Genomic DNA, 26,488 nt, shown 5'->3' with positions numbered 1-26,488 from the left:
TCTTTATATGTTCTTGATATTAACACTTTGCTAGAAAAATGCTTTGCAAATATTTCCTTTTATTCTTTAGCTTGTTTTTTCATTTTCTTGACAGTGTTCTTTGCTGCACAAAAGTTTTTAATTTTGATAAAGTACAATTTATCTATTTTTTTATTTCATTCCTCATGTTCTTGTTGTTATCTATAAGAATCCACAGCCAGATTCAGGATCATGAAGATTTACATTTATGTTTTCTCCTGAGAGTTTTAGTTTTTGCTCTTATATTTAGGTCTTGGATCCATTTTGAAGTTTGTTTTTTTTTTTGTATATAGTGTGAGGTTGGAGGCCCTACTTCTTTCTTTTGTGTGTGCAGATCCAGTTGTTCCAGAACCAACTGGTGAAAAGACTATTCTTTCCCATTGAATAGACTTGGCAACTGTTCTGGACTGTTTGTCACCTCCAAAGCTCATGTGGAAGCTTGGTCCCCAATGTGACAATGTTGAGAGGTGGGGCCTTTGGGAGGTGATTGGATTGTGAGGGCTCTGCCTTAATGGATGAATAGATTAATGGGTTAATGGATGAGTGGGTTATTCTGGGAGGGCACTTGTTGCTTTATAAGGGGAGTGTTAACACATGCTTTTCCTTCCCTCCCCATGTGATATCTAGCACCACCTCAGGACTCTGTAGAGAGTTCCCACCAAGAAGGTGGCCCTCACAAGATTTGCCCTCTGGACTTGAACTTCCCAGCCTCCAAAACTGTAAGAATTAAATTTTATATCTTTATAAATTACCCAGTTTCAGGTACTCTGTTATAAGCAACAGACAATTGACTGATACAGCAACATTGTCAAAGATCAATTGGCCTTCGATATATGGCTTTATTTCTGGAGACTCAATTTCATTCCAATGGCCTATATGTCTATCTACCCTTATGCCAATACCACACTGTTTTGATTACTGTAGCTTTATAATACATTTTGAAATCTGGAGGTCTGAGTTTAACAACTTTGTTCTCTTTCAATACTGACTACTTGGGGCCCCTTGCAGTTTCATATGAATTTGAGGAATGGCTTTCCCATTTCTGCAAAAAGAGCTATTGGAGTTTTGACAGGAATTTCATTGAGTCTATAGAGCATTTGGATACTGACATCTTAGTCTTGTCTTCCTGTCCGTGAACACAGTATGTCCTTTCATTAATTTAGGTCTTTAATTTCTTTCAGCAATGTTTTGTGATTTTCAGTGTAAAACTCTTTCACCTTTTTGGTCAAATTTATTCTCAGATATTTTATTCTTTTAGGTGTTATTGTAAACTATCTGTGGGTTTTCCATAAATGTGTTTTATCATGTTGAGGAAGTTAAGGGAAAGTGAGTTTTTTAAATGCTATTCGCAGAAACAATTTGAGGCCTAGGATGATGTTATCTTTCTCCAGAGAGGATTTTCTATTGCTTTTGCCAGCTCCTAGAGGCTTGAGCAATGCAGGATTACTTTAATCCTAATTCAAGGATGGGATTTCTGGGAATTTGCAACCAGAGGGAAGCTTGGTTTGTTCTCTTACTCTTGGGGTACAGGAATTTGGGGTTCCACCACATGACAGGGGACTGGTTCATTAAAGGCCCCTGGACTTAAACTCATCTTTCTAACCCTATGCTGGTGCCAGAGCCAGAAGGCAAATGCCCCAGGGCAGATGCCACCCAAGTGCTGCACACACCTCTCCAGATTCCTTTCCCTCCCGGATCTTGGCCTGGTGTTCCCTTGTTATCTCCATAATTCTTTGATACTTTTAATATATTTCATCTGGCTTCTAAGTTATCTTTAGAAGGAGAAGTAGTTAGTCTGCCATTCCTGGAAGTGGAGTTTCTCCCCTGTTACTCTTCCAGAGGCAGAGACTGTGAGATCCAAATACAACTTTCTTCTGCTTTAGAGAGGATACAAGGGGACAAGTTTCTCATCCATCTTTGGAGAGGTACATGTTGAAAAGAGCAGGAATGTGAAGCAACTGTGCAGAGGGTGGGGCATTTGGAGGTGTTACTCATCTTCCTGTGGTGCAAGCAGGCGTGCAGCTTGCCTTTCAGCAAGACATTCAGCCACCTTGTCATGCTTTGCCCAAGGACAGTGGTATTAGTCTATTAGTCCCACCTGATCCAGGGAGAAGAAAAAGTTGCCATAAGTTGGTCCCAAGGATCTCCAAGAATCTCCTATAACACTAGGACACTGAAAGAAAGTGACCTGAGATGCTGGGTACCGTTCAAGCTTTATTAAAGAAAGAAATCTGCTGGGTTGTGCTCAAAGTAGCAGGCAGCCCAAAGCTGCCCTGGAAAGGGGGCAGCACCAGGTGTGGGGGTGGTAGAGCTTATATTGGTATGTTGGCGCCAAGAGCTGGGTGATATCATCAAGGAGGGTCATTATGCTAATGTGTATGGGGTGGAGAACTGCGTCCTTGCAGAAGCAAAAGGGGTTTCTGTTTAAGTCAGGAGGCTTCTGGTAAAAGGAAGCGGGGAGGGGAGAGGAGGAGGTGAGCGGCGCCATTTTGTACCTGGGCTTGTCTAAAGTGGCGCTCGCTATGTTGCAGATCTATTAGACATGTATTGTTATGATTCTTTTAAAAGACAAACACTGAGGATCAAAGAGGGCCAGTGAGTTGTCAGGATCAGAGCCAAGAGACCTAAGCTCAGGCCAGCATCCTCTCTTCCGCCCTTCCTTTCTTTCCTTTCTCCCCTTCCATCCTTTATGATTCATTTCCATGTAATTGACTCACTTTAATTATTTATATCTCCAGATTCCAACTGTTCATCAAAGTAACTTTGGCTGCTGCATTTAATACAACAGGATTTAAAAATACTATAAAACATAGTGTTAAATTAAATTTATAGGAAGCCAGTGATTTGTACTGAGCTCCTGCACTAAGCCCCAACAGACCAAACCAAAATGGAGTCACTCATGCTAGCATTCCAAGCCACCAAGCCAAAACAAAGAAGTCAGGAGAGCGAGATAATAGCTTTGTCCCCAAACAGACCAATTTTAGTCAGTGTGATGAGGAAGATCCCTCTGCTTTAATCTTTACAAAGAGAGTAACTTTGAAATGACCAATCCGTGTTTTGTTCCTTGTTTCTGCTTTTTTCAGTTTTTTTCTGTCTATACACACTCACTGCCCACATTTCAGACTGGAGTCCTCTTCTAGTTCTAAGGGTTGCTGGATTTGTGAATTGTTCTTTGCTCAAATAAAGGCTGTAAAATTTATTTTGTCTAAATTTTTTCTTTTATCAACAAAATTAATGTTCAGAACACAAAGTAAGTTTAATTTCTGAATCATTTTCTCTCCCTGCTCCGAAACAAAATTTTACAGCGAAGGTAGATCCGTCTCCTAATCTACCTTCACCAAAATCTACTGCTGTCCTGCTTGGAGCTCTCTTTTCATGCCACACATAAGTAGAAGAAATTGATTTACATATATTTTGGAAGCACATCTAATTTATAAATGGGAGTTCACTGGAGGTCACTAACTGGTACCTCCTGTATTTAATTCATCACCGACACCTCCTAAACATCTCCCCAATCCACCCACTTCCGGATATCTCCACCACCCTATCTTAATCCAAAACACTGACACCTTTTGCCTAGCAACAGCCTCAGGAGTCTATTTTCACTTGGGCATCTCTCAATCCATTTTCTATTTTGTAGTCAGAAAGCTCTTTATCATCTGTTTTTTTGGGTGTGTGTGTGTGTTTTGTTTGTTTTGTGCACCGTGTAATATTCTCTATAACACTGAACCCAGTTGCAGTTGTCTGTGTGCTGCCAGTCTCCCCACTAGACTGAAATTTCCCTGAGTCCAGTAGGCTTGTACAATGCTTTTGTTCATCCTCAGATCCTCAGTGTCTGGCACATAGTGGATGTTTAACGTATTTTTGAATAGAATGCAAAGTCAATAAACTATGGAATTTGTTTATTTGTTATGCTGACTGCCTATTTCTCTCCTTGTCCCTTAAAGGCAGAGATTTTGTCTCTTTTGTTCACAGATGTACCTTAGGAGCCTAAAAGAAGAGCCCTTTATGAACTTTGCAGGAGGAATGAATGAACGAATGAACGAATGAATGAGGAAGGGGTAGCTACAAGGAGAATCTATCTTCCTGCCAGTCCAGTATCATGCTTTGATAGTTTCAAGTCCTTAAAAAGTGCTGCCCTATGAATTTCTAGATAGAAAATGTCTCCAGGAAACTGAGATTTGTACTGGAGTGGTCTAAACAATGCCAGCCAGAAGCTTAATCATATTATAGATAAGAACCGGGGGGAGAAGGCATGTTTGGCTACAGGCCAACATTTTGAGGTCAGCCACATTATCTGTGGAATTCCCCACTCCCTGTTCATCCCCTGGCCATCCCATTAAATTGGAAAATAAATCCCATCCCCGCTAAGGTGCTGGCTGATAAAGGCTTGAGCTATTGCCCCTTCAAGGGGAATTTGCATTTTAATACAGGCTCCTCAAGCCCCAAAGGAATCGATATCTCTAACAGTGAAATTTCAAGCACCAGCAACTGAGGTATTTTGGGGTGAGACTCTCCAGCGTTTCTGATCCGATAGGGGACTCCATAAATTCTTCCAGGAAGCCGTAGAAGAATGATCTCGGGAAATAACCTACCGTTTCCCTTATTTCGCTGAACTTTGCTAACGCTCCTGGGTCTCAGTATGTCAACGTAGACCTTTTTCCACACAAGCAGTCGTCAAGTGGTTTCATCAACAGGGACACAAAGGAATTCAGACAGTCAAAACTGCCAAGTTTTCTTGGTATTCCAAGGAGGCCAATCCTTAGTTATTTAAAATCCTGTGTTGGCAACAGGGAGCGGAAATGGTTTAATAGGTTATTAATATTACTGTTTATTTAAACTCGTTTTGTGCAATTTTTTTTAAGCTCAAACTTTTGACTTGTATCAAAAGCCCTGAAAACGAAAAGTGGATAAGAGACATCCGTGTGTGACCTGGGAATGTTTTAAATGCCTGGTCCTCTGGAGCCGGGTTCTCAGCCTATGGCTTGGGAAATTGTGGAATTGCAGAAAAGCGGCATCTTGCATCTTGGATTTGCGCATTCGAGAGCGGCTCCCGCCCGCCACACCTGGGGCCGAGCGCTCGGAATGCACCTCCTCTCCGCTCCCCGCCCTGCGGGGCGGTCTCCCGGTCCTCTGCGCCGCCGCGCGCGTCCATCCCTGGCCGGCCCCAGGCTCTGCCGGCCCCGCGGGCCCGGCTCCCAGGCCCCTTCCGCGCCGCCGCCCTCGTCCTTAACGCGCTGCAGTCCTTACTCTCCTCCCCGGGACCTGGGACCGCCCCGGCGGGAGGCGCCAGTGCCCAGCCGGGCCGCGGGGACCGCACCTGCGCGCTCTCCCAGCCTCCCCGCCCGGCTCCCGCTCCGGCCCAGCGCGAGGCGGCGGGGCTCGCGCTCGGCACGGCGGCGGCTCGCGCCCGCGCTCGGGCCGGGGAGCGCGCGGGCGGGCGGGAGAGGGCGCAGCGCGGCGCGGCCGGCGGGCGAGCGGAGCGGCGGCGGCATGGACGCGGTCACCGGCGGGGGCTGCGGGCGCCCAGCTCCCTGCCCGGCCCGGCTCGCTCCCTGCGCGCGACCGCCGCAGCCCCCGCGGCTGGCGGAGAGGCCGTCCCGGAGCCCGGCGCAACTTGCCTCGGACCCTCTGTGAGGACAGGCGGCGGCGGCGCGCGCCGGGCCGGCGGGAACGAGGCGAGGCGTGCGGGCGCCCGGCGCGATGCCTCCGACCGGCCGCCCCCGAGCGCCGCGCCCCGCCGCGCTGCCCCGCAGCCTGTCCCGCCTGCGGGAGTGCCCGGGCCGCTCCCGCATCGTGCTGGCGCTCGGGGCCACGCAGATGGCGCTCGGATGCCTCATCGTGGCTGTCAGCTTCGCCGCGCTGGCGCTCACCACCTCGGCCCGCGTCCGCCACTCCTGCCCCTTCTGGGCCGGCTTCTCGGTGAGTGTCCGCGGCCGGGCGGGGACGCGGGCTGGGCGCGAGGCGCTGCAGCCGCCGGGACGCCCCCGCGGGCGCCCAGTTCGGGGAGCGAACGCCCAGGGCCGAGCGGCTGCAGCGCCGGCTGCAGTTGAAAACTCCGGGCAGAATAACGCCGGGGACCGGCTCGCTGCTCTCGGAGCATCGCGTTTCCTTTCCTACTGCGCTCATCCCCGGAGTTACTTTTCTTAGAGCAAACAGAAGCCAGGCGCCCGCCTTCGGCCGGGGACTGCCCACGCTGGGGACCCGACCTAGCCAACCAAGCGTCCGCGCCCGAGGCGGGGAGGTGGGATTCGAACCCGGCGCGGAGCCACGTGTCGGCGCGCCTCTCGCCTTCGCTGTGGCTTAGCCCGGGTGGGGGGCGCGGAGCGCGTCCCGTCGTGTTGCGGGTCACGCCAGGCGGCGGGGACCGGCCGGCCCCCTGTGGCCACTCGCCGACTTGGCGTCGGGGCTTCTTGTTTCCCGCGTCTGTGTTTTGTGGGCGGCAGGACTGGGCAGGCGACCCGCAGTCGGCGTCCGGGGGGCGTGTTTTCTGAGCTCCAAACTGCGAGGATTACTGATTTTCAGGCTCTTGACCCCCACATCATAGAAGCCAGTGACTAACAAACCTCTTTAGGAAGTAGACACCAGGAAATCGCTTTTAAAGAAGTGATTGTCCCCAAGAGTTATTTTTGGCATTTTATAGCATTTTGATGAAAGTTGTTTTTTCCTGTATTAATAAAGAATGGACATATGGGAATGGGAAGGATATGTGCAGAGCAGATAATTATAAAGAATCGCACTTGTTCTGAGAACTCGACGTCTGTAACTACATTTGGTTTATGGTGCTGAAATACATTGTATAGGCTTACAATGTAAACTCAGTATGTTTTAATCCCTTCTACAGAAATCTAAACCAAGGCTTTGTAATTAATGTTTGCTATTTGTTCTTGAGTTTTGAAATTTAAAAAATCTGTTCTACTTTGCTTTTTTTTATTTTGTAATGGTTTTTGTTATCTAAGTTTTAAAATGAGACGTGAGCAGAACTGCCTCTGGAACACCCCGGTCGATACAGGTGTGGTTGTTCATCCTAATCGGGGTATTACCTTTCAAAGCTTATTTCAGACCAAGGGTGAGTCTTGGAGAGCTAAGTAGGAACAGAACGTGTGGTCACAGCTCCGAGTGCTCAAATAAAAGAGAAGACGTTGGAGGCAGGCACAGGGGAGCCATGATTCAAACGCTCCTCTATATATAGACTTCACGCATCTGTTGCTCAGTTTTTAGCATTATTTAATATGCATTGTTTTCATGTCTGTCTCGTGGGCACTGAGGTTTAAGTCTGCTGGAACCAGCCTACAGGTGGCAGACTGGTGAATTAGGTCCACTTCTGGCTTCTCTGTGAGCCTTGCCTTCCCCTTTAAGCCTAGGCTAGGGCATTCCTAATCCCCAGGGTATGGAAAGAAACCCGCCTTTTAAAAATAAACCTAAAAGGGAAAACATTAGTTGGACACAGTAGAAAAGCTGTTTATGTGAAAAACACACATTCACTACATTTTAAAAGGTTGAAATATGTAAAATAGTTAATTCAGTTTGCATTTCCAGTGTTATTCTCTTCAATGACTATAACCTGTTAGTAACTTACTGGGATTCAGAGTAATTCCACAAAGTTCTGCCTTGTGGAGACATTCCTCTCAGCTCGGGGAACTAACAATGAACACAATGAACTCTGCTTACATTTTAGAGATTGAAAGGTAACTTCTGCCTGGGTCTGTCTCCTGCCCTCTCACCCTTCCATCTGTTTTGTCTTGGGTTCCTTTTCTCTCATCAGCTTAGTCTGCCACAAGCTCATTTAAAATTCTTTCAGTACAGTGGATAGTGGTTTTCATGTGTTGTCTCAGCCTTTTGCAGATGTGGTGGTTGCTTCCAGTTATGTTGGGACAGGTTTGCATGTTAGCATGGTTGTGAGGGGAACCCTGGCCCATAGCCATGTACATACATACCTGCCCTCTGACACTGGGAGTTGGTGAAATGGCCAGGCAAGGGTGTTCTTCATTTGAGTGCTGAGTAGGTGTGGCTTTATACAGAAATCTGGTTCCTCTGAATCTTCTGAAACCACACTTGTGTGCTCTTTAGTCATCTCTGGTTTTTTAGGCCCTCTCTATGGTTTGTGCATGGTGAAGAACCATTGTAAAAGCAACTTCTATTTAAAAAAAAAGCCATAATACCTCAGAAAAACGGCTCACACTTATTGAGCACTTACTGTGTGCCAGACACGAAGCTGAGTGTTTTACGTGGTATAATAGTCTACTGCATTGGTGGCCCAGGTGGCCTGTGCCTCGTGGTGCTCAGGGTCTTGGGCAGTTTTCTCCCCTTGAATTTGGACTGGGCTTAGCCAGAACAGTGCGGCAGAACCGAGCCTGTCTTGGATCTGGGCCTAAGCCTCAAGAAGTCTTGGCAGCTTCTGCTTAGTAAGCTGAAGTGAAGAGGGATTATGTAACCTGCCCAAGGTCACTCAGCTAAGTGGCTTTGAACTTAGTTGCTCTGACTTCAGAGGCTATACTCCTAACTAACCATTACACTTAACTACCAGGGTGGAAGGGGATGGAGTAAGGCATGGTAGTAAAGGGGTCAGCCTTGACAAGGAGGTCACACCCTTTGTCTCTTAGGAAAAGCACCAAACCTGCAGGGAAAGGTGAAGATGCAAGAGAATATGAGAAGGCATTACATCGGAGAAGTTGAGAAAGTATAAGGTTGGCGGGGACCTTGGCAAGGCTGGAGTTGGGCAACGGGGAGGTAGGGTAGCTGGAGGTCTGTGATGAATGCAGAGCTGTGCAGTTTCAGTCATTTGAGTACTACGTTCAGATGCTTTTCCTGTCCCAGGTATGCCATCCAGCCAGTTAGAAGGTGGATTGTTTCCCTGGTGGATGAGTGCCTTACCCATTTTGAGAGGTGATGGCCTGTATTAACAGTTTAAGAGACTAACAGAGCTGGGAGGAGGCTTTGAATAGTTATCCTTCAGTAGAGCTTCGTCATCATTAAGACATAGTCATTGAGAGCTGGCCGTGTGTGTGCATGTGTGTATGTGTGTGTATTTTCCCTTTAAAAGCAACTCCACTGGATGTTTTTCATATTTCAAAAACAATTATAATTGTTGCAACAACTGAAAACAAAGCAATATACAAAAAATATATCCTTTCTTCTTTCCTAATTCTCTACCTAGGTAACCAGTATTACCAGTGTTGTTTAATGTGGTCCTTCCACGCTTTCCTTTACAATCACAAAATGTATTAGAATTTATACATATGTATGGAATATGTCTATTCTTTTTAAAAAAATTATAAAAATGGAATTATACCACACAGATTGCTCTGTGACTTCTTTTTTATGTAATGTATAATGAATATTCCCAGCTATAATTTGTTATTGTCATTATTTTTTAACCCATTATTTTTAAATGCTGCATAATAGTCCATAGTATGAATTATTACAATTTATTCAGTTGTTCTGCTGGGAATATTCTGGTTGTGTCAATTCTATGTTTCTGCTGACACTGTAGTTTACTTAACTTTACATGCCAGTGCTTTTTTCTGAATAAGTTCCCCAAAGTGGAACTGCTAGTCAAAGAGTATTCAAATTTGGAATTTCGTTAGGAATTGCCAGGTTAATTTCCACAAAAGATTGTAGTCATTCCCACCCGCAGAAGCATTGCATGAGAGTGCCCTTTTCGCCACCCTCTTGTAGCAGTCCTGAACATTTTTATTAATCTGATGGAAGAAAGAAGATATCTCATTGTTTTCATTCGATCTGAATTTCTTTGGCTGCTTTATTATGCGTTGCAAATATTTTCTCATTTGGCTTAATTTTTGGTGTCTTTTGCCATATAGAAAATTTAAAAACTTTTTATGTAGTCAAATCTGTTAATTTTTACTTTTGTTTTCTGGATTCTTCCCTCTTAGTTAAGAGGTCACACAAATATTCTTTTAAATTTCCTTCTTATGTTTGAATTTTATTTTTTACATTTATGTTTTAACTCATCCAGAATTTGTTTTGCATATAGTCTGAAGAAAGGGCCTAACTTTCTTTGCTTTCAAGCAAAGTTCCTATCTACATGTGGATCTGTTTTGGGGCTCTATTCAGTTTTACTCTCTTAATTGTGTAGTCAGTACCACATTGTTTTGATTATGGTAACTTCATAGTGAGCTTTACACTCTCTGGCAGGGCTCATCCCTCCACACTTTCAAAAATGTTGTGGCTGAATGCCCATCATCAGATGAGTGGATACGGAAAATGTGGTACATCTACACAATGGAATACTACTCAGCTATAAAAACGAATGAAATACTGCCATTTGCAACAACATGGATGGACCTCGAGAGAATTATATTAAGTGAAACAAGTCAGGCACAGAAAGAGAAATACCACATGTTCTCACTTATTGGTGGGAGCTAAAAATTAATATATAAATTCACACACACACATACACACATACACACACAAACCGGGGGGGGGGGAAGAAGATATAACAACCACAATTATTTGAAGTTGATACAACAAACAAACAGAAAGGACATGGTTGGGGGGGAGGGGGGGAGGGAGAAGGGAGGGAGGTTTTGGTGATGGGGAGCATTAATCAGCTACAATGTATATCGACAAAATAAAATTTAAAAAAAAAAAAAAAAAACAAAAATGTTGTGGCTGTTATTCCATATAAACTTTAAAATATCTGCGTCTGGCTTCTGGTGAGACCCACTTAAGATTTGGACTGGAATTGCGTTACACTTATGGATCAATTTTGGAAGTACAGTACTGACAGTTGTATCATATTAAATCTTCCAATTCAGGAACATGTTGTATCTCCATTTATTGTCCCTTGTTTTATACCTTTCAGAAAATGTTTTATGGGCATGCTTTCATGGTGGCAGAGTAGTTTTTCACTCTCTCCTCAACTCTTCCTGAAAACTAAGCCAATCTTAAAACTAAACCAATCAGCAAGATAGCCATAGAAAAAGCTCAGAGACAACATGGTGAACAAAAGTGATGGGCAGGTGTGGCTAAACCACCAGCAGCAATAGGACCTGAACAATAGAAGAGCAGCAGCTGTGTCAGGGCAATGATGGGAAGTGAAGGGAACTGTTGGCAGGCAGTGGAAACCCCAAATCACTGTGAGTTACTCACCCCTAAAAGTGGAATGGAAGTGTGGGTGGGCAGAGCTGGGAGCAACTGACAATAGTGAAAAGGTCCTCTTGGGTTTTTACGTAGGTGAGAAGAACAAACTGCAGGGGGACGTGGGACAATTAATGGTGTTGTACCTTGGACAATCTTAGAAATGCACTGTAAATCCTTCCTTCTAGAAGGACAGAGCCTCACCCTTAGCAGAAATTACTGGAAACATACACCAAATTGAGCAGGACAGGAACACAGATGGCAAGAGAGAGTAGGTTCAGATCGTGGAGGTGGGGAGGGGGAACCCCAAGGAAAGAGAGTTCAGAAGCTGCTCTAACAGCAAAAGATAGCATCAAAAGCTGAGAGCAAAGCCTTAGAAAATAAGGACTTCAGAGTTCTAGAGCTGGAGCAAAGGGCTAGAAGCAAGAGATCTTTCTGAGCTTTACAAACGATCTGGATTTAACTCTGAGAAAAAAATAAGTAGATTCATAGAGAGTTCATATTTTGTGTCTTCCCCAGATTAATAAAGCCCAGCTGGGAAGTCTGTCCTAGTATGTCCCCCCATTCCTTTGGAACTTCCTACTGTTAGATTAGGAAAATCCACCTCATTTAAACATGCAGAACAAAAAAGGAATATGATCAACCTCATGCAACATTTATTCAAAGAAAAATGACAAAAAGTGAACATAATGGTACTACAGAAAATGAGAGCACACCAGAAAAATTATAAACTAATATTTCAGTGTATACTCAAAGAGCACGGTTTTTCAAGGTCAGAGCAGTATTAATCAGAAATGTAAAAAACTACAAGAGATATGGCTAGATAACAGGAAATTACAGAAGGAGAGCAGAGAGATGTCAGGAAACAATTTTGAAAAAATGAATTTCAGAAATGTAGACCAAATTAGAAGGAACACGAGCAAATGGATACCATAGAAAGCACAGAAATAAAAATAGAGGATGAAAAGGAGAAAAATGAAAAAAGAAAACAAAACAAAAATATAAAGTGAATTAGAGAGAAATTAATAAATATAGGAGATGGGCAGAGGAGATCCAATATATATATATATATATATATATATATATATATACTTAAGAGTGTCCAGGGAATGAAAAACAAAGCAGTAGAATAAATATTTAGGGAAGAAAACTTTCCTGAAATAAAAGGACACTTGAGGGCCGAGCCCGTGGCTCGCTCTGGGAGCGCTGCGATGCTCCCACCGCGGGTTCGGATCCTATGTAGAAATGACCGGTGCGCTCACTGGCTGAGTGCCGGTCACGAAAAAGACAAAAAAAAAAAAAAAGGACACTTGAAAGGATCCACTGTGTAACTGGGCAAAATCAATGGAAAATAGTCAACATTGAGACACATTCCTGTAAAATAATGGATTTTAAAGATAAGGAAAAAATCCTTTGAGCATCCAGGTAAAAAGTCCTACTCACTTATAGAATATTGTGCGTTGGAACATTCTATGCCAGAAAACAGTGAAACTATATTTTAAAAAAATTTTTGGGGGAAACTTTTGAAATAATTTCCAATTTATGGAGAAGTTGTAGAACAGAACTAAGAACTCCTGTATCTCCGAAATTCTCTAATCATAACCATTTTATTGCATTTGCTCCATGGCTTTTGAACTTGTGCACATTCTCTTTCTCAATGAAAAAAATATATCAATTGCCATTAGTCTTTTTCTTAACCTTTTGGGAGCAAGTTGCAGACATGATGTTGACCACTCCTAAAAAATTCAATGTGTTTCACTGACACTTTTTGCATAAATCAGCATAATCCCCTCCAAATTAGGAAACCAACATTGGAAGAACATTGTCATTCCATCTATAGACTCCATCCCAATTTTATCAACTGTCCAAATAGTGTTTCTTTTCCCTCTTTGGCCCTGGATCCTACCCACAAATGTCTTTGTCTTATATCTCTTCACTTTTCTCAGTCTTCCTCTGTGTTTCATGTTTTCCACAGCTTTAAAGAGTACAGGCCTTATATTCTGTAGGATGACCCCGAACCTGGGTCCATCTGATTTATCCTCATGGCCAAATGCAGCTCGTGCATTCTTGGCAGGTCTGTTCCAGAGATGATGCCGTGCTCTTCTCAGTGCATCCCATCAGGAGGCACTTGATTTCCATCCCTCCCACCACTGGTGATATTCACCTTGATCTTGCTGCTGTCTGCCAGGTGTTATCATCTTAAATTCACCATTTTCCCTTTGATTATATTTCCTGGGGAGGTATTCCGAGATGCCAATATCCTCTTCATGGTCAAATCTCTGCCCCTCAGTTTTTGCACTCATTGATGATTGCTGCCTGAATCAGCCTCCTCTGGGATGATTGCCAAATCATGATGCTCTATTTCTATCGTTCCTTATACATTTATTAGTTGTTATTCTACTATGAAAGGGCTTCCCCCTTTTTCCCATTCACTTATTTATATATTTATTTTTAAGTTTGTAGCAATATAGACTCATGGTTACCAATTTTATTCAGTGAATTGTCCTATACTATCATTATTTATTTTGATACCAAAACCATCCTAATATGTCCACATCATACACTGTACATTTCCTGACTTTCTGACACAGGAAGGTGTCCTAGGATTATCTTATATTTTTCCTTGCTCTGGTCCTAAAATCTGCCATTTCTCCAAGGAGTCCTGGTACTGTTACTGAGCAAGGGCTTGATGCTTGATATGCACAGAAGCCAATACTATGGTACTGGTTTTTGAGAAAAGAAAAGGGCTTAATTAGTGAGGTTAACTGGCAAGGAGAGAGGAGGCAAGGTGCTGTCAAATCTGTCTCCCAATCCAGGGCCTGGGCAGGTTTTAAGGGGTACCGGGCAAAATTGATTGGCTAACTCCGAATCAGCCTGTATGACTTAGCAAAAGTGGATTGGCTAGCTCTGAAGCAGGACATATATGGTAATGAAGCAGAACTGATTGGCTAGCTTCAAGTCAGGCCAAATGATGGGGCAAAAGTTGATTGGCTAGCTCTAAATCTGACCATATATGGTAATGGAGTTGTTGGATGCCATATCTTCCTTGTTGAAGGACCCCTTGCTTGATGAAAGGCTCTGGTGGTTCAATTTCTGGCTTTTTGGTTCCACAGGAAGGAGAGTTTTGGTTCCTGCAGTGCTCAAGGTCATCTGGAGGGCAAGGCCCTTCTCTCTGCACATGCTCAGTTTATATCCTGCAAGACAACTGATAAAACAACTTGAGATAGGAAAATAAGCCAGTTCCAACTAATTTTTGGCAGTTTTAATACCTTTGAATTGAGGTTGTTGTCGAGATCAGGGTGCTCGGTGTGGTCATTGCTGACAGGCATTGTTGCTTCTAGGCCTTCTCATGGGTGTAGCTAGGAGATAAACACACACACCCACACACACACTGTTGGGAAAATAGAATAATTTAATCAGGCCCTCTTGCCTTAGGTCAGGTTGGGGGTGGTGCAGCATTCTTTGTAAGCAGGTTGTGTGTTGTGGAGTTAGTGCGCCTGCGTGGCCCCACCACTTTGGCTGGCATTCTGCCTCTGGCGGCTGCTGCTGCTGCTGCAAGAGGCCATGCTTTCCAACCTGCGGCTTCCAAGGACCTGTTTGCTGGTTACCTAGCTCATAGACCTGTGTAGAAGGGGTCTGGGGACCCAGCCTGGCATGCGAGGGGTCTGTGACCCAGTCTGTGAATGGGCTTGAGGGGTCTGTGAACTCCAGACCCAGCCCTAGCTCGACAGTTGGCCCAGTTGGCAGGATTACGGGCAGGTAAAAGAGCCCGACACACACATTCCAGCATTTGTTGATGTTATTGTTCAATTCTTGTGTATTCTTGATAATTTTTTATCTACTAGATGTATCTGTTACTGAGACAGGAGTGCTGATATCTTTATAATTCTGGATTTTTCTATTTCTCCTTTGAGTTTTGTCAGCTTTTGCTTTATTATTTTGGTGTTCTGTTATTAGGTGTATACACTTTCAGGATTGTATGTCCTCTTTGTGACTTGACCCTTTTATTATAGTGTAATGTCCCTTTTTACTCCTGGTAATTTTTTTCCTGATGTTATTTATATTTATTGTTGTTGGGCACAGTGTGTTGTTTCAATACGTGCATATACTGCATAATGAATCACTTAGGATAGATAGCATAGTTTTGTACCTGTTAGTCCATCCCTTCTCCTCCCCCACTCTCCCCTTGCTGCCCAGCCTCTGGTAAACATTGTTCCAGTCTCTACTTCTTGAGGGCCACTTTTTTTTTTTTTTTTTTTTTTTTTAAAGATTCCACATGAGTGAGACCAGGCAGTTTACTTCACTTAACGTGATGGTTTACAGTTCCATCCATGTTGCTGCAGATGATAGGATATCATTTCTTTTTATAGCTTATATGCCACAGGTTTTTTTTTAATCCATTCGTCCGTTGATGGACATTTAGGTTGATTCCATCTCTTGGCTATTGTGGATAGTGTTGTGATGCACATGGGAGTGCAGGTGTCTTTTTGATGTATTGATTTCATTTCCTTTGGGTATATACCAAGTAGTGGGATAGTTAGATTATAAGATCTATTGTAGATCTATTTTTAGTTCTCTGCAGAACCTCCAAACTGTTTTCCACAGTGGATGTACCAATTTACATTTCCGCAAACAATGTAGGAGGGTTCCCTTTTCTCTGCATCCTCAACAGCATGGTATTTTCTGTCTTGTTGATAATTCTAACTCCTTTTTACCCCTGGTAATTTTTTTCCCTGAAGTCTCTCTTCAGTCTGTCTGAAATTAATATATCCACTCCAACTTTCCTTTGATTATTATTTTATGGTATATCTTTTACCTATTTTTACTTTTAACTTACCTACATCATTGTATTTGTAGTGAGTTCCTTATAGACAGCATAAAGTTGGATCCTTTTTTAAAAAATTATTTAACTTGAAAAATAAAATTTGTATATTTATAGTGTATAATGTGATGTTTTGAGAGAGAGAAAGAGAAAGAGATAGTAGAATGATTAAATCAAGCTAACTGACATACCCATCACCTCACATAATTTTGTGGTTGGAACACTTAAAATCTACTCAGCAATTTCCAGATATATGATGCATTATTATTAACTATAGTCATCATGCTGTACAGTATATCTCCAGAACTTCTCCTGTCTAACTGAAATGAAACTTCATATCCTTTGACCAACATCTCCCTATTACCCCCGCCCACCACATCCCCCCAGCCCCTGTTAAATACCATTATACTCTCTGCTTCTATGAGTTTGACTTTTTTTAGATTCCACATGTAAGTGACATCCTGCAGTATTTATCTTTATGTACCTGGTTTATTTCACTTAGCAAATGTTCTTCAGGTTCATTCATGTTGTTGTATATGACAGTACTTACTTCTTTTTAAAGGCTGAATAGTATTCTGTTGTGTATATGTACCATGTTTTCTCTATCCATTCATTTGTTGGTAGACATGTAGGTTGATTCCGTATCTTGGCTATTGTGAATAATGCTGCAGTGACAGGTATCTCTTCTCCATAACGACTTCATTTCCTTTGGATATATACCACAAAGTGGGATTGCTGGATCATATGGTGGTTCTGTTTTTAATTTTTTGAGGAACCTCCTTACTATTTTCCACAACAGCTTTACTAATTTACATTCCTGTCAACAGTGTACAAGGGCTCCCTTTTCTCCACATTTTCACCAATACTTGTTATCTTTTGTCTTTTTGATAAAAGCCATTCTAACAGGTGTGAGGTGACATCTCGTAGTTTTAATATGCATTTTTCTGATGATTAGTGATGTTGAGCATTTTTTCATATAACTGTTGGCCATTCGTATGTGTTTTTTTTTGAGAAATGTCTCTTCAGGTCCTTTGCCCATTTTAACATCAGGTTATTTGTTTTCTTGCTATTGAGTTGTAATATTTTGGATATTAACCCCTCACCATATGCATGGTTTGCAAATATTTTCTCTCATTCCATAGGTTGTCTCTTAACTCTGTTGATTGTTTCCTTTGCTGTATAGATGCTTTTTAGTTTGATGTAATCCAATTTGTCTATTTTTGCTTTTATTGCTTGTGCTTTTGGGATCATATTAAAAAAATCTTTGCTGAGATCAAAGTCAAGAAGGCTTTTCCCAATGTTTTCTTACAGTAGTTTTACAGTATAAGGTCTGTGTTTAAGTCTTTAATCCATTTTTAGTTGTTTTCTGTATAAGAGTTCAATTTCATTTTTTTGCACGTGGATATCCAGTTTTCCCAAGACCATTTATTGAAGAGGCCATCATTTTCCCATTGTGTGTTCTTGGCACTTTTGTTGTTGAAGACCAGTTGACCATAAGTGTGTGGATTTAGTTCTGGGTTCTCTGTTCTGTTTCATTGGTCCATATGTCTGTTTTTGTGCCAGTACCATGTGGTTTTCATTACTCTACTTTGTAGTAGATGTTGAGATCAGGTGGGGTGATGCCTCCAGCTTTGTTCTTCTTGCTCAAGATTGCTTTAGCTATTTGGGGTCTTTTGTGATACCATATGAATTTTAGGATTGTTTCTTCTATTTCTGTGAAAAATGTCATTGGAATTTTGATAGGGTTTGCATTGAATCTTTAGATCGTTTTGGGTAGTATGGACATTTTAACAATATTAATTCTTCCAATCAGTGAACACAGGATATGTTTTTATCTACTCGTATCTTCTTCAATTTCTTCCATCAGTGTTTTATAGTTTTCAATGTACAGATCTTTCACCTCCTTGATTAAATTTATTCCTAAGTATTTTATTTTTTTGTAGCTATTGTAAATGGGATTATTTTCTTGATTTTTTTTTCCCAGCTAGTTTATTGTTAGTGTGTAGAAATGCTACTGATTTATGTGTATTGACTTATGTATATTGATTTTGTATCCTGCAACTTTACTGAATTCATCTATTAGTTCTAACAGTTCTTTGGTAGGGTCTTTCGGGTGTTCTATATATGAGATCATGTCATTTGTCAACAAAGACAATTTAACATCCTCCTTTCTGATTTAGATGCCGTTTATTTTTTTCTCTTACTTAATTACTCTGGGTACGACTTCCAGTATTATTTTGAATAGAAGTAGTGAGAGTGGGCATCCTTTTTTTGTTCCTGATCTTAGAGGAAAAGCTTTCAACTTTTCACTGACTATGATGTTAGCTGTGGGCTTGTGATATATGGCCTTTATTCTGTTGAAGTACACTCTTTCTGTACCTAGTTTTTTGAGAGTTTTTGTCATGAATGGATGTTGAATTTTGTCAAGTGGTTTTTCTGCATCTATTGAAATCATCATGTGGTTTTTGTCATTTATTCTGTTAATGTGGTGTGTCACATTTATTGATTTCTGTAAGTTGAACCATTCTTGCTTTCCAGGGATAAATCCCACTTGATCATGGTGAATGATCTTTTTAATGTGCTGTTGATTTTGGTTTCTAGTATTTTGTTGAGGCTTTTTGCATCTATTTTCATCAGGGAAATTGGCCTATAATTCAATTTCTTGTAGTGTCCTTGTCTGGCTTTGGTATCAGGGTAATGCTGGCCTCATAAAAAAGAGTTTGGAAGTATTTCCTCCTCTTCAGTTTTTTGGAAGAGTTTGAGAAGGATTGGTATTAGTCCTTTAAATGTTTGGTAGAATTCAGCTGTGAAACCATCCAGTCCTGGGCATTTCTTTGATGGGAGATTTTTAAAATTACTGTTTCAATATCTTTACTTATTATTGGCCTGTTCAGATTTTCTGTTTCTTCATTACTTGGGATGTTGTGTGTTCCTAGGAATTCATCCACTTCTTTAGGTTATCCAATTTGTTGTTGTATAATTTGTTCATAGTAGTCTTTTTTGATCCTGTGGTATCAGTTGTAATGTCTCCTCTTTCATTTCTGATTTCATTTCTTTGAGTATTCTCTCTTCTTAGTCTAGTTAAAGGTTTGTCCGTTTTATCTGCTCTGAAAAAAGCAGATCAGTTTTGTTGATCTTTTCTATTGTTTTTCTAGCTTCTTTTATTTATTTCTGTTCTGATCTTTATCTCCTTTCTTCTACTAACTTTGGCCTTGGTTTGCTATTCTTTTTCCAGTTTTTTGAGGTATAACTTTGGTTGTTTAGTATAGATCTTTTTTTATGAAGGTGTTTATTGCTATAAACGTAGCAAGATTTTTTTTTGTTTAATTTCCTTTTTGATTTCTTCTTTGATCCGTTAGTTGTCCAGGAACATATTGTTTAATTTCCATATATTTATGAGTTTTCCAAAATTCGTCCTGTTATTGATTTCTAGTTTTGTGCCATTGCGGTTGGAAAAGATACTTGATATGATTTCAATCTTAAATTTGTTGGCTTGTTTTGTGTTTGGTAGTTTTATACTTTGATTGTATTTCCAGCTTTCCCTGCTTTTTGTGGACCAGAGGCCTTGACTTTCCTTGCTGCTTGGACATTAAAACCCAAGCCTCTCGCCAAGCTCCTGGAAACCATAGCTGCCCCTCTCCACTCAACCTCCAGATGAGGACAACATTAAGCATTGTTTTCTGTTGTCTATTCAGTAATTATAGCTGTTTGTAGTGGGAAGGTTTTTGTATTAGTCTAGCCTGCTGTTTTGCCTGAATTAGAAGCTGATCTGTTTTTAAAAATTATTTTAGGTGTGCCCTTTGTAAATAGAATGTAGCTGGATTTCGTTTTTGAATATGACCTGAAACTCCTTGTGCTTATACAGGGAAGTCAGGCCATTCCCATGTGTTAAGATAACTGATAGATTTAGTTTTATTCCTTTTGACTTAACTTATTATTATACTATTTTCTATTTTTCCTTTTCTTTTTGTTGGCTTGATCAACTTATTTATTTATTTATTTTTGGGGGGGCTGCTGGCTGACATGCGGATCTGAATCCTTGACTGTGGTGTTATCAACACTGTGCTCTAACCAACTGGATAACCGGCCAGCCTTGATCAAGTTGATTTTTAAAAAATTGTTTATTTTAGGGCCAGCCTGTGGTTGACTTGGGAGAGTGTGGTGCAGATAACACCAAGGCCACGGGTTTGGATCCCTATGTAGGGATGGCTGGTTTGCTCACTTGGGAGAGCGTGGTGCTGACAACACCAAGTCAAGGGTTCAGATCCCCTTACTGGTCATCTTTATTTAAAAAAAAAAATTGTTTATTTTTAAAAATTGTGGCAAAATATACATAACTTAAGATTTACCATCTTGACCACTTTAAAGTGCGTAGTTCAGTGGCATTAAGTACCTTCACTTTGTTGTGGTACTATCACCACTATCCTTTTGCAGAACTTTTGCAAAACTATGACTCTGCACCTAGTACAGAGTAACTGTCTATTTCCCCTTCTCCACAGCCCCTGGTGACCACCATTCTACTTTCTGTCTCTGTGAATTTGACTATGACTATACTAGATACCTAATATGAGTGGAATCATACAGTATTTGTTGTTTTGTGATTAGATTAATTTACTTAGCATAATGTCCTCAAGGTCCATCCATGTTCTAGCATTCGTCAGAATTATTTTCATTTTTAAGGCTGAAAAATCTTGCATTGTTTGCATATATCACATTTTGCTCATCCATCCATTCATCCATAGACACCTGGGATACTTCTACCTTTTGGTTGTTGGGAATGTTGCTATGAACATGGGTGTTCAAATATATGTTCTTGAGTTGATTTTTATTTCATTCTCCAGCTCCTTTTGCTTCTCCATTATTCTAGTGCTTTTATTTTAATCTTTAACAATCTATTTAAATCTTCGTTTTCTGTTAGTAAACCAGATTAAGTGATAGATATGATCACTGTCTTTCTCATTCACGCCACACGGTTTCTTTGTACTTTCCTACCCCTCAGGTCCCCCAACACCCCCAACCCTGCCACTCTTCAGGAAGAAACCTTTAGAACCTTTCCCTATCCCAGGTTCATTTTAAAAGACTTCTTCATTGAGTATGTGAGGGAGAAGTTTTTCCTTCATAGTTCAGTTTTTTATTGGGGAATTTTGGATTGGAATTTTGAGAAGGTCATAAAGTACTGTATCCTTTGGTTTTACTGAAGAATAAAGAAATTATAATAAAGTCTGCGATGATTTCTTCAGACTATTTTATATTGTTTCCATATTTGTTGGTGAGTTCCAACCACGTGGGAGGGTGACAGTCATGGAAGGAAAGATGTTGACAGGCACAGCAAATTCTGGAATACAGCTTCCTCTCAGCCCCCAGGGCCTCACCCTCCTTGGATCCCCACAGACACCCACTGCTGGGAGCATCACGTGATGCAGGGAGGACCTATTCAGGTCCTTCCAGAAGCCTCCTTTGCCTTTCTGTCAGGGACAGTATATGTAATAGTTTCTCTTAGCATTTCTCTTAGCTTTTCTCGGGGCTCTGGCCACATGCCCCCAGGTGTGGCCCCGGGCCTTCCTTCCTAGAGACCAGGTGAATCTAAGGTGCAATTTCTAGGCCCGCTGTCCTCAACATACCCAGGCTTCAGGCCTACCTGAATTCTCTTCCCACACTTACGTATTTTAGCTGACCTGATTTTTTTCAGCTTTATTGAGGTATGATTGACAAATAAAAAATTGTACATATTTAAGTGTATACATTTACCTAAAGGACAAAGTACAGTGAGGTGGATGGTGATTTATGGAGCGTACAGTAATTGAGGATGTTAAAAAAGAATTGGCATTTTGGGGAGGAGGAGGAGAGGTGGTGGTGAGTAAAGTATTTAGAGCATTATAAATGTAAACAAACGACTTCGTTTGCAATAGCAGCTTCTAGAGCCTGTGGCATAATTATCTATCACATAAAACATGCCAGTTATTTGTTCTAAAATAAACTCTTAAAAATGTAAGCTCATTCTTTTACAGAAAAAATAGAGAAAATAGGGAACTTCATGAAAAAGCATATTTTTTTTTTTTGGAAAATAAGCCTTGAAGTTATCTATTTATAAGAGAAATGCTGGCTTTTCATCTGTAATGAGAAATTATAGATAATGGCTTTGATAGTGAATACAGGTAGTGATTTTGAAATACATTTTTGGAACCCTCAACAGAATTTGAAAGGGCTATGATAATGATACCTGTTTAACATGTTAATAAGCAGCTTAGCCACAATGAGCATGTACTCATCAGAATCTTAAATCATAAGTTTTAAAAATTATATCCCAGAGTTCTTTTCAACTATTCACCAAGGGACATCACTTTTTTAGAAACTGATTTCTGACCCAGTGTCAGAAAAAGGCAGAGAAACATAGCATCTGCGTTGCACCTGCCAATTCACTAAATTCAGCACTGCTGTGACCCAGGTCCCCTGTCTGTGCCTGCCATTTCCTTTCGGTGCCATGAGAGGGTGTGAGGCACAGCAGAGCTGAATCTTCAAAACGAGGGAGTAACACCTAAGAAATGAGTGGGTTAACAGAGCTGCGAATCTCTCATAACAAGTAGTAAATAGCTTCTCAAGATTGTCTTTTTCTTTGAAAAAAGAAAATGTTTTAAAAAAGTATATATATTATATATTATATTTCATGATATTTTATTTTTTTCTTGCTATGTCATCAATAACAAAAACAAAAACAATAAAACCAAAAGAAAAGAAAACAAAAAACCCAGAATCCCTCTGAGCAAGGCACCGCCCAGTGACTTCAAGAGTTATGCCTGTGACTATTACTCGTCATCCAGATGCAAGTCTCTCAGAGACAGGGATGGAATCTGCCAGAGTTTAAGGAAAGAGAGAAGCAGTGTTTCTGGGTAGAGAAAGAGCCCTGGTATGAGATGTTCCCCTGGAAGTGAGAGCACATAGTATTTGTATATGTATATTTTAAGATGGTGATGATGATTATGATGGTGATGGTCAGAGTAATGTATATTCATGGAAATTAAAATTCTGACGGTATGGAAAGGTACACTACGAGATGCAAATGTGGCTCCCACCCTCCCTGTTCCTCCAAGTTAAATATTTTTAGCCTTTCTGTTGTTACTTTTTCCATGAGAAGCACACTATTGTCTTCATATCTAATGTCACTAAAGAGATATCTGATGCCAGTGTGCAATCTTCTGCTGTCAGTAACCTAACCTGTTTTTCCTTTCTGGAAGCCTCTAGGGTCTACTTCTTTGTTTTTGCTGTTCTGATAATTTGGCAGCATTTAGTGAAGGGTCTTAACCACTCAGTGTGTCCTTTTTTTGTGCTGAAAAGTTTGTTCTTTATTTCCTTACCTCTATTTTCTCTGTTCTTTTTTTCTGGAACTCCTGTTGGTGCGTATTTGACCTCCTGTGTTGATCTACCAGGTATCTTAACTTCTCCCTCATATTTTCCATTTCTTTGCCGTTTGCTTTAAAATCTGGGAGATCTCTTTGACTCCATCTTCTGGAACACCTGTTGAACTCTTAAAAAATAATTGGAACCATGACACAGGGTCGGATAGTGAAAGGGCTCGTAGCTTGCACAAGGCTTTAATGAAGGCGACGTGGTGTGGGGCAGCTGGACACAGTAAGCGCAGGCCGGCATCAGGGAGGCTCAAGGCCGCCCACATGCAGCCCTTGGGGCCTGTCTCTGTTACACTGGATGAGCTTTGTCTTCGGAATTTGAGCCATCAGGATATTTGGGAGAGACCCTTGGCCTTGAGAGCTTATCTGAGGAGGGGTCTTTTCTATCTTTCTGGTCATGTAGCCGAAATCAGGCTGCATGATTAGGTTCAATAACAAAACATGGAGGAACCAGGAGCAAACCATTATGCTGAAGGTTTTATATAAACAATCTGACAAGTTGATATAGGTCACCCGTTGTCTGTCTCGGACCCTAGCACAGGTCAACATTAATTACTAGTTGGTACTTTTTGTTCTGATTTGGCTGAAGGTCTGCACTGTGATTCCAAGCCTCTCTGGAGACTAACACAGGTTTACAGCAGACCAGGTGAGATTAACCCTGGGATTTTATACAGTAATCGTAATTAAAGTTTTTTGCACCCTTTCATATTTTCTGCTACTTTTTCTTAGTATTTGTCTTATTTTCTGGTTGCATTATTATTATTTTTTCATTTCTACCTGAGAGTACCAATTGGAATTAAGTAAAATAAATTTTCTTGTTTGCTCCAACGTCAGTTTTTCTGTTTATACTTCTAAATCTTCCTGTTTTGTGTTTTTGTGTTTCCTTAATGGTCCAATGGTTCTTGGTTGTCATTTGGTTTATAGAGTTGATTAAAAGAGGTGCTTAGCATGTTTTCCTCTCCATTCCTGTCTTCTCCATTAGAGGCGGGACTGGCTTAGTTCTGTCTGGATGTTGGCCGGGCATGTCAATGGCAGGCTTCCCCTTCGGAAGCCTGGGCCAAGCATGAGTGAGCTGCCTCTCCTGCTATACCTTGGGCTAATATGAAGAGCGTCTGCTCTGGCATGACTTCTCACTTTGGATGAGCAGAAGAGGGAGAAATCTCATATCTTTGTTGAGGGCAGCATTCTTTTAGCTTCTGCCTAAGAACACACACCAATGCTGTCAGTGCTGGAGTGAGTGAATGGGGATCTGGGGGGCTGGAGGGCTGAGGGGCTGGGGTCCATGAAAACCTTTAGTTACTTGGCTTTCTGTTGCATTTCTTGCTCTGGGACTCTGGGGGCTCAGGGGTGCAGAACTTCATGTTCCTCTGAAGCCTCTCCCACATGTGCTGAGCTGAGACTCCTCTCTGCTTCCTCTGCCAGTAACTGATCTTAACTTTTATTCGTAACTTTCAGCGGTTTTCTTTTTCTCTTCTTCCACCCAAATGAACTGCATCAGCAGAACTCCAGGGGAGCAGCTCACAGTCTGAAACTGGTTAGCAGAGCCTATCTCAGCCAGCTCTCCCTTGAGTCCTGCCCCAATTTTCCACGTTGCATTCCAGACCTCTTTCTACTGCCTGGTGGAAACTTTTTGGACCTCACTCTAGTTATTGCAAGAATAATATTTTTCAAAATTTAAATTGACCCATTTTTTTCCTTCCTGTAAATCACATTATCCTGCAGCTCTTCCACCCATTTAATCAAGGGTGCTCATTGCTTTGGGGGAAGAGCAGGTGCTATTTAGAATAGATAGCTCATTACTGAGACTTGAGTCCCAACTTGGCTTTCTTGAATCATGAAAACCAGGCTTTGTTGCAAGAGAACAAGACTCTTATTTCAGAAGCTTGCCTTTATATTCTGAGAGCAAAGCTAGAAGGCCTGCAAATCATTTTGTTCTTAGGTCCCTTGTTGGTAAGGATGAAGGATATGACAGGAGGGAAGCTTCTATCCAACAGGAAGTAGAAAGAAGGGGAAGGAGAAAGCCCTCTGGGGCTGGAAGAACTCTGAGGAGCTGGAAGGAGATTTGGAAGTGAAGAAGCTTGTGAGTCCCTAAGAAGGGATGTAGCACCTTGGTCCCCCCCCCCCCGCCCCTGCATGGTAGAGGCCAGATGGGTGAGTGAGACCTGACACTGGCTGATGGTCCCCTTTCCCCCTACGTCATCCAGCATGATGCAGGAGCCATATGGTAGCAGCAGGGGAGGGAAGTGTCTAGACCAGAGATTCGCCAACTTTTTCTGTACAGGAGAGGCAGTATTCTAGGCTTTGTGGGCCATGTGGTCTTCTGTGGCAAATGCTCAACTCTGCCGTCATAGTGTGACAGCAGCCATAGACAGCTCATAAATGAATGTGTGTAGCCATGTTGCAGTGAAACTGTTTGTAAAAACGGCAGGCCAGATTTGGCCCAGGGATTGTAGTTTGCTGAATGGTCTAAATGATTGGGTCTGAGATTTCCCATGGATCGTGTGTGGAATAAAGACATCTGGAAGTTTCCATGTGGCTGTGGGACATGTTAAACATGGCTGAGAGTGAAGGGTCAGGGTGTGGGCCATGAGGGCCCCTCTGTGGTGGGCAGAGAGACCCCTAGATGAGGCTCTAGCTGGAGCCTGTGGGGGCTGAGCCCAGTCTCAAAGCATCTGTAGGACCACCCAAAACTGAGGTGGGGGCAGGGGCAGCAAGGGGAAGTGGCCATGTTCCCTGGGAGTGGTGATTTTGCACTGCACCTGCGAAGGGGCACTTTTGCAGTGGATGCATCAAAGGGCAGAGCTGATCCTGGAAGATGTGGCAAGGTGAGTTCATCTTAGGGGAGGTCTGTGGGAGGACGTTACCTGGCCCATATTCCTCCCTCCCTACACCACTGGGCACGTCTGTCATGCACAGAGGTCTTTGCCTTTGAGGCTGTGACCTCCCTCCTCCTGAAATACCCCATTGCCAATGTCATATCCCCACTAAGACATATCGTAGGCCCCTGAAATTCAGGGTGTCCCAAACCAAGTTTCTTCTCTTCCCCTCCAAGCACGTGTCTTCTCCTCTGTCCTCAAGGAGTGGCACCACAACCCTTTCACCCAGCTGCTCCAGCCAGATGCCTGAGGGCCCTTTATCACTTATG

At 42.0% G+C, this 26,488-nt stretch overlaps 1 protein-coding gene across 2 annotated transcripts in view; it reads left to right on the top strand.

Moving 5' to 3' along the window:
* The first annotated feature begins 5,721 nt into the window (after positions 1-5,721).
* Positions 5,722-26,488, top strand: part of ENTREP2 (endosomal transmembrane epsin interactor 2) — a 383,296-nt gene continuing 362,529 nt past the window's right edge. For both annotated transcript variants that reach the window (XM_063091945.1, XM_063091944.1), the window contains exon 1: positions 5,722-5,940. In XM_063091945.1, the coding sequence (XP_062948015.1) occupies positions 5,722-5,940 (219 nt within the window). The remainder of the gene's footprint in view (positions 5,941-26,488) is intronic.

This window comes from Cynocephalus volans, chromosome 3, assembly GCF_027409185.1.
Source record: "Cynocephalus volans isolate mCynVol1 chromosome 3, mCynVol1.pri, whole genome shotgun sequence".
Lineage (NCBI taxonomy): Eukaryota > Metazoa > Chordata > Mammalia > Dermoptera > Cynocephalidae > Cynocephalus > Cynocephalus volans.
This window is presented reverse-complemented; position numbering and strand designations above follow the sequence as displayed.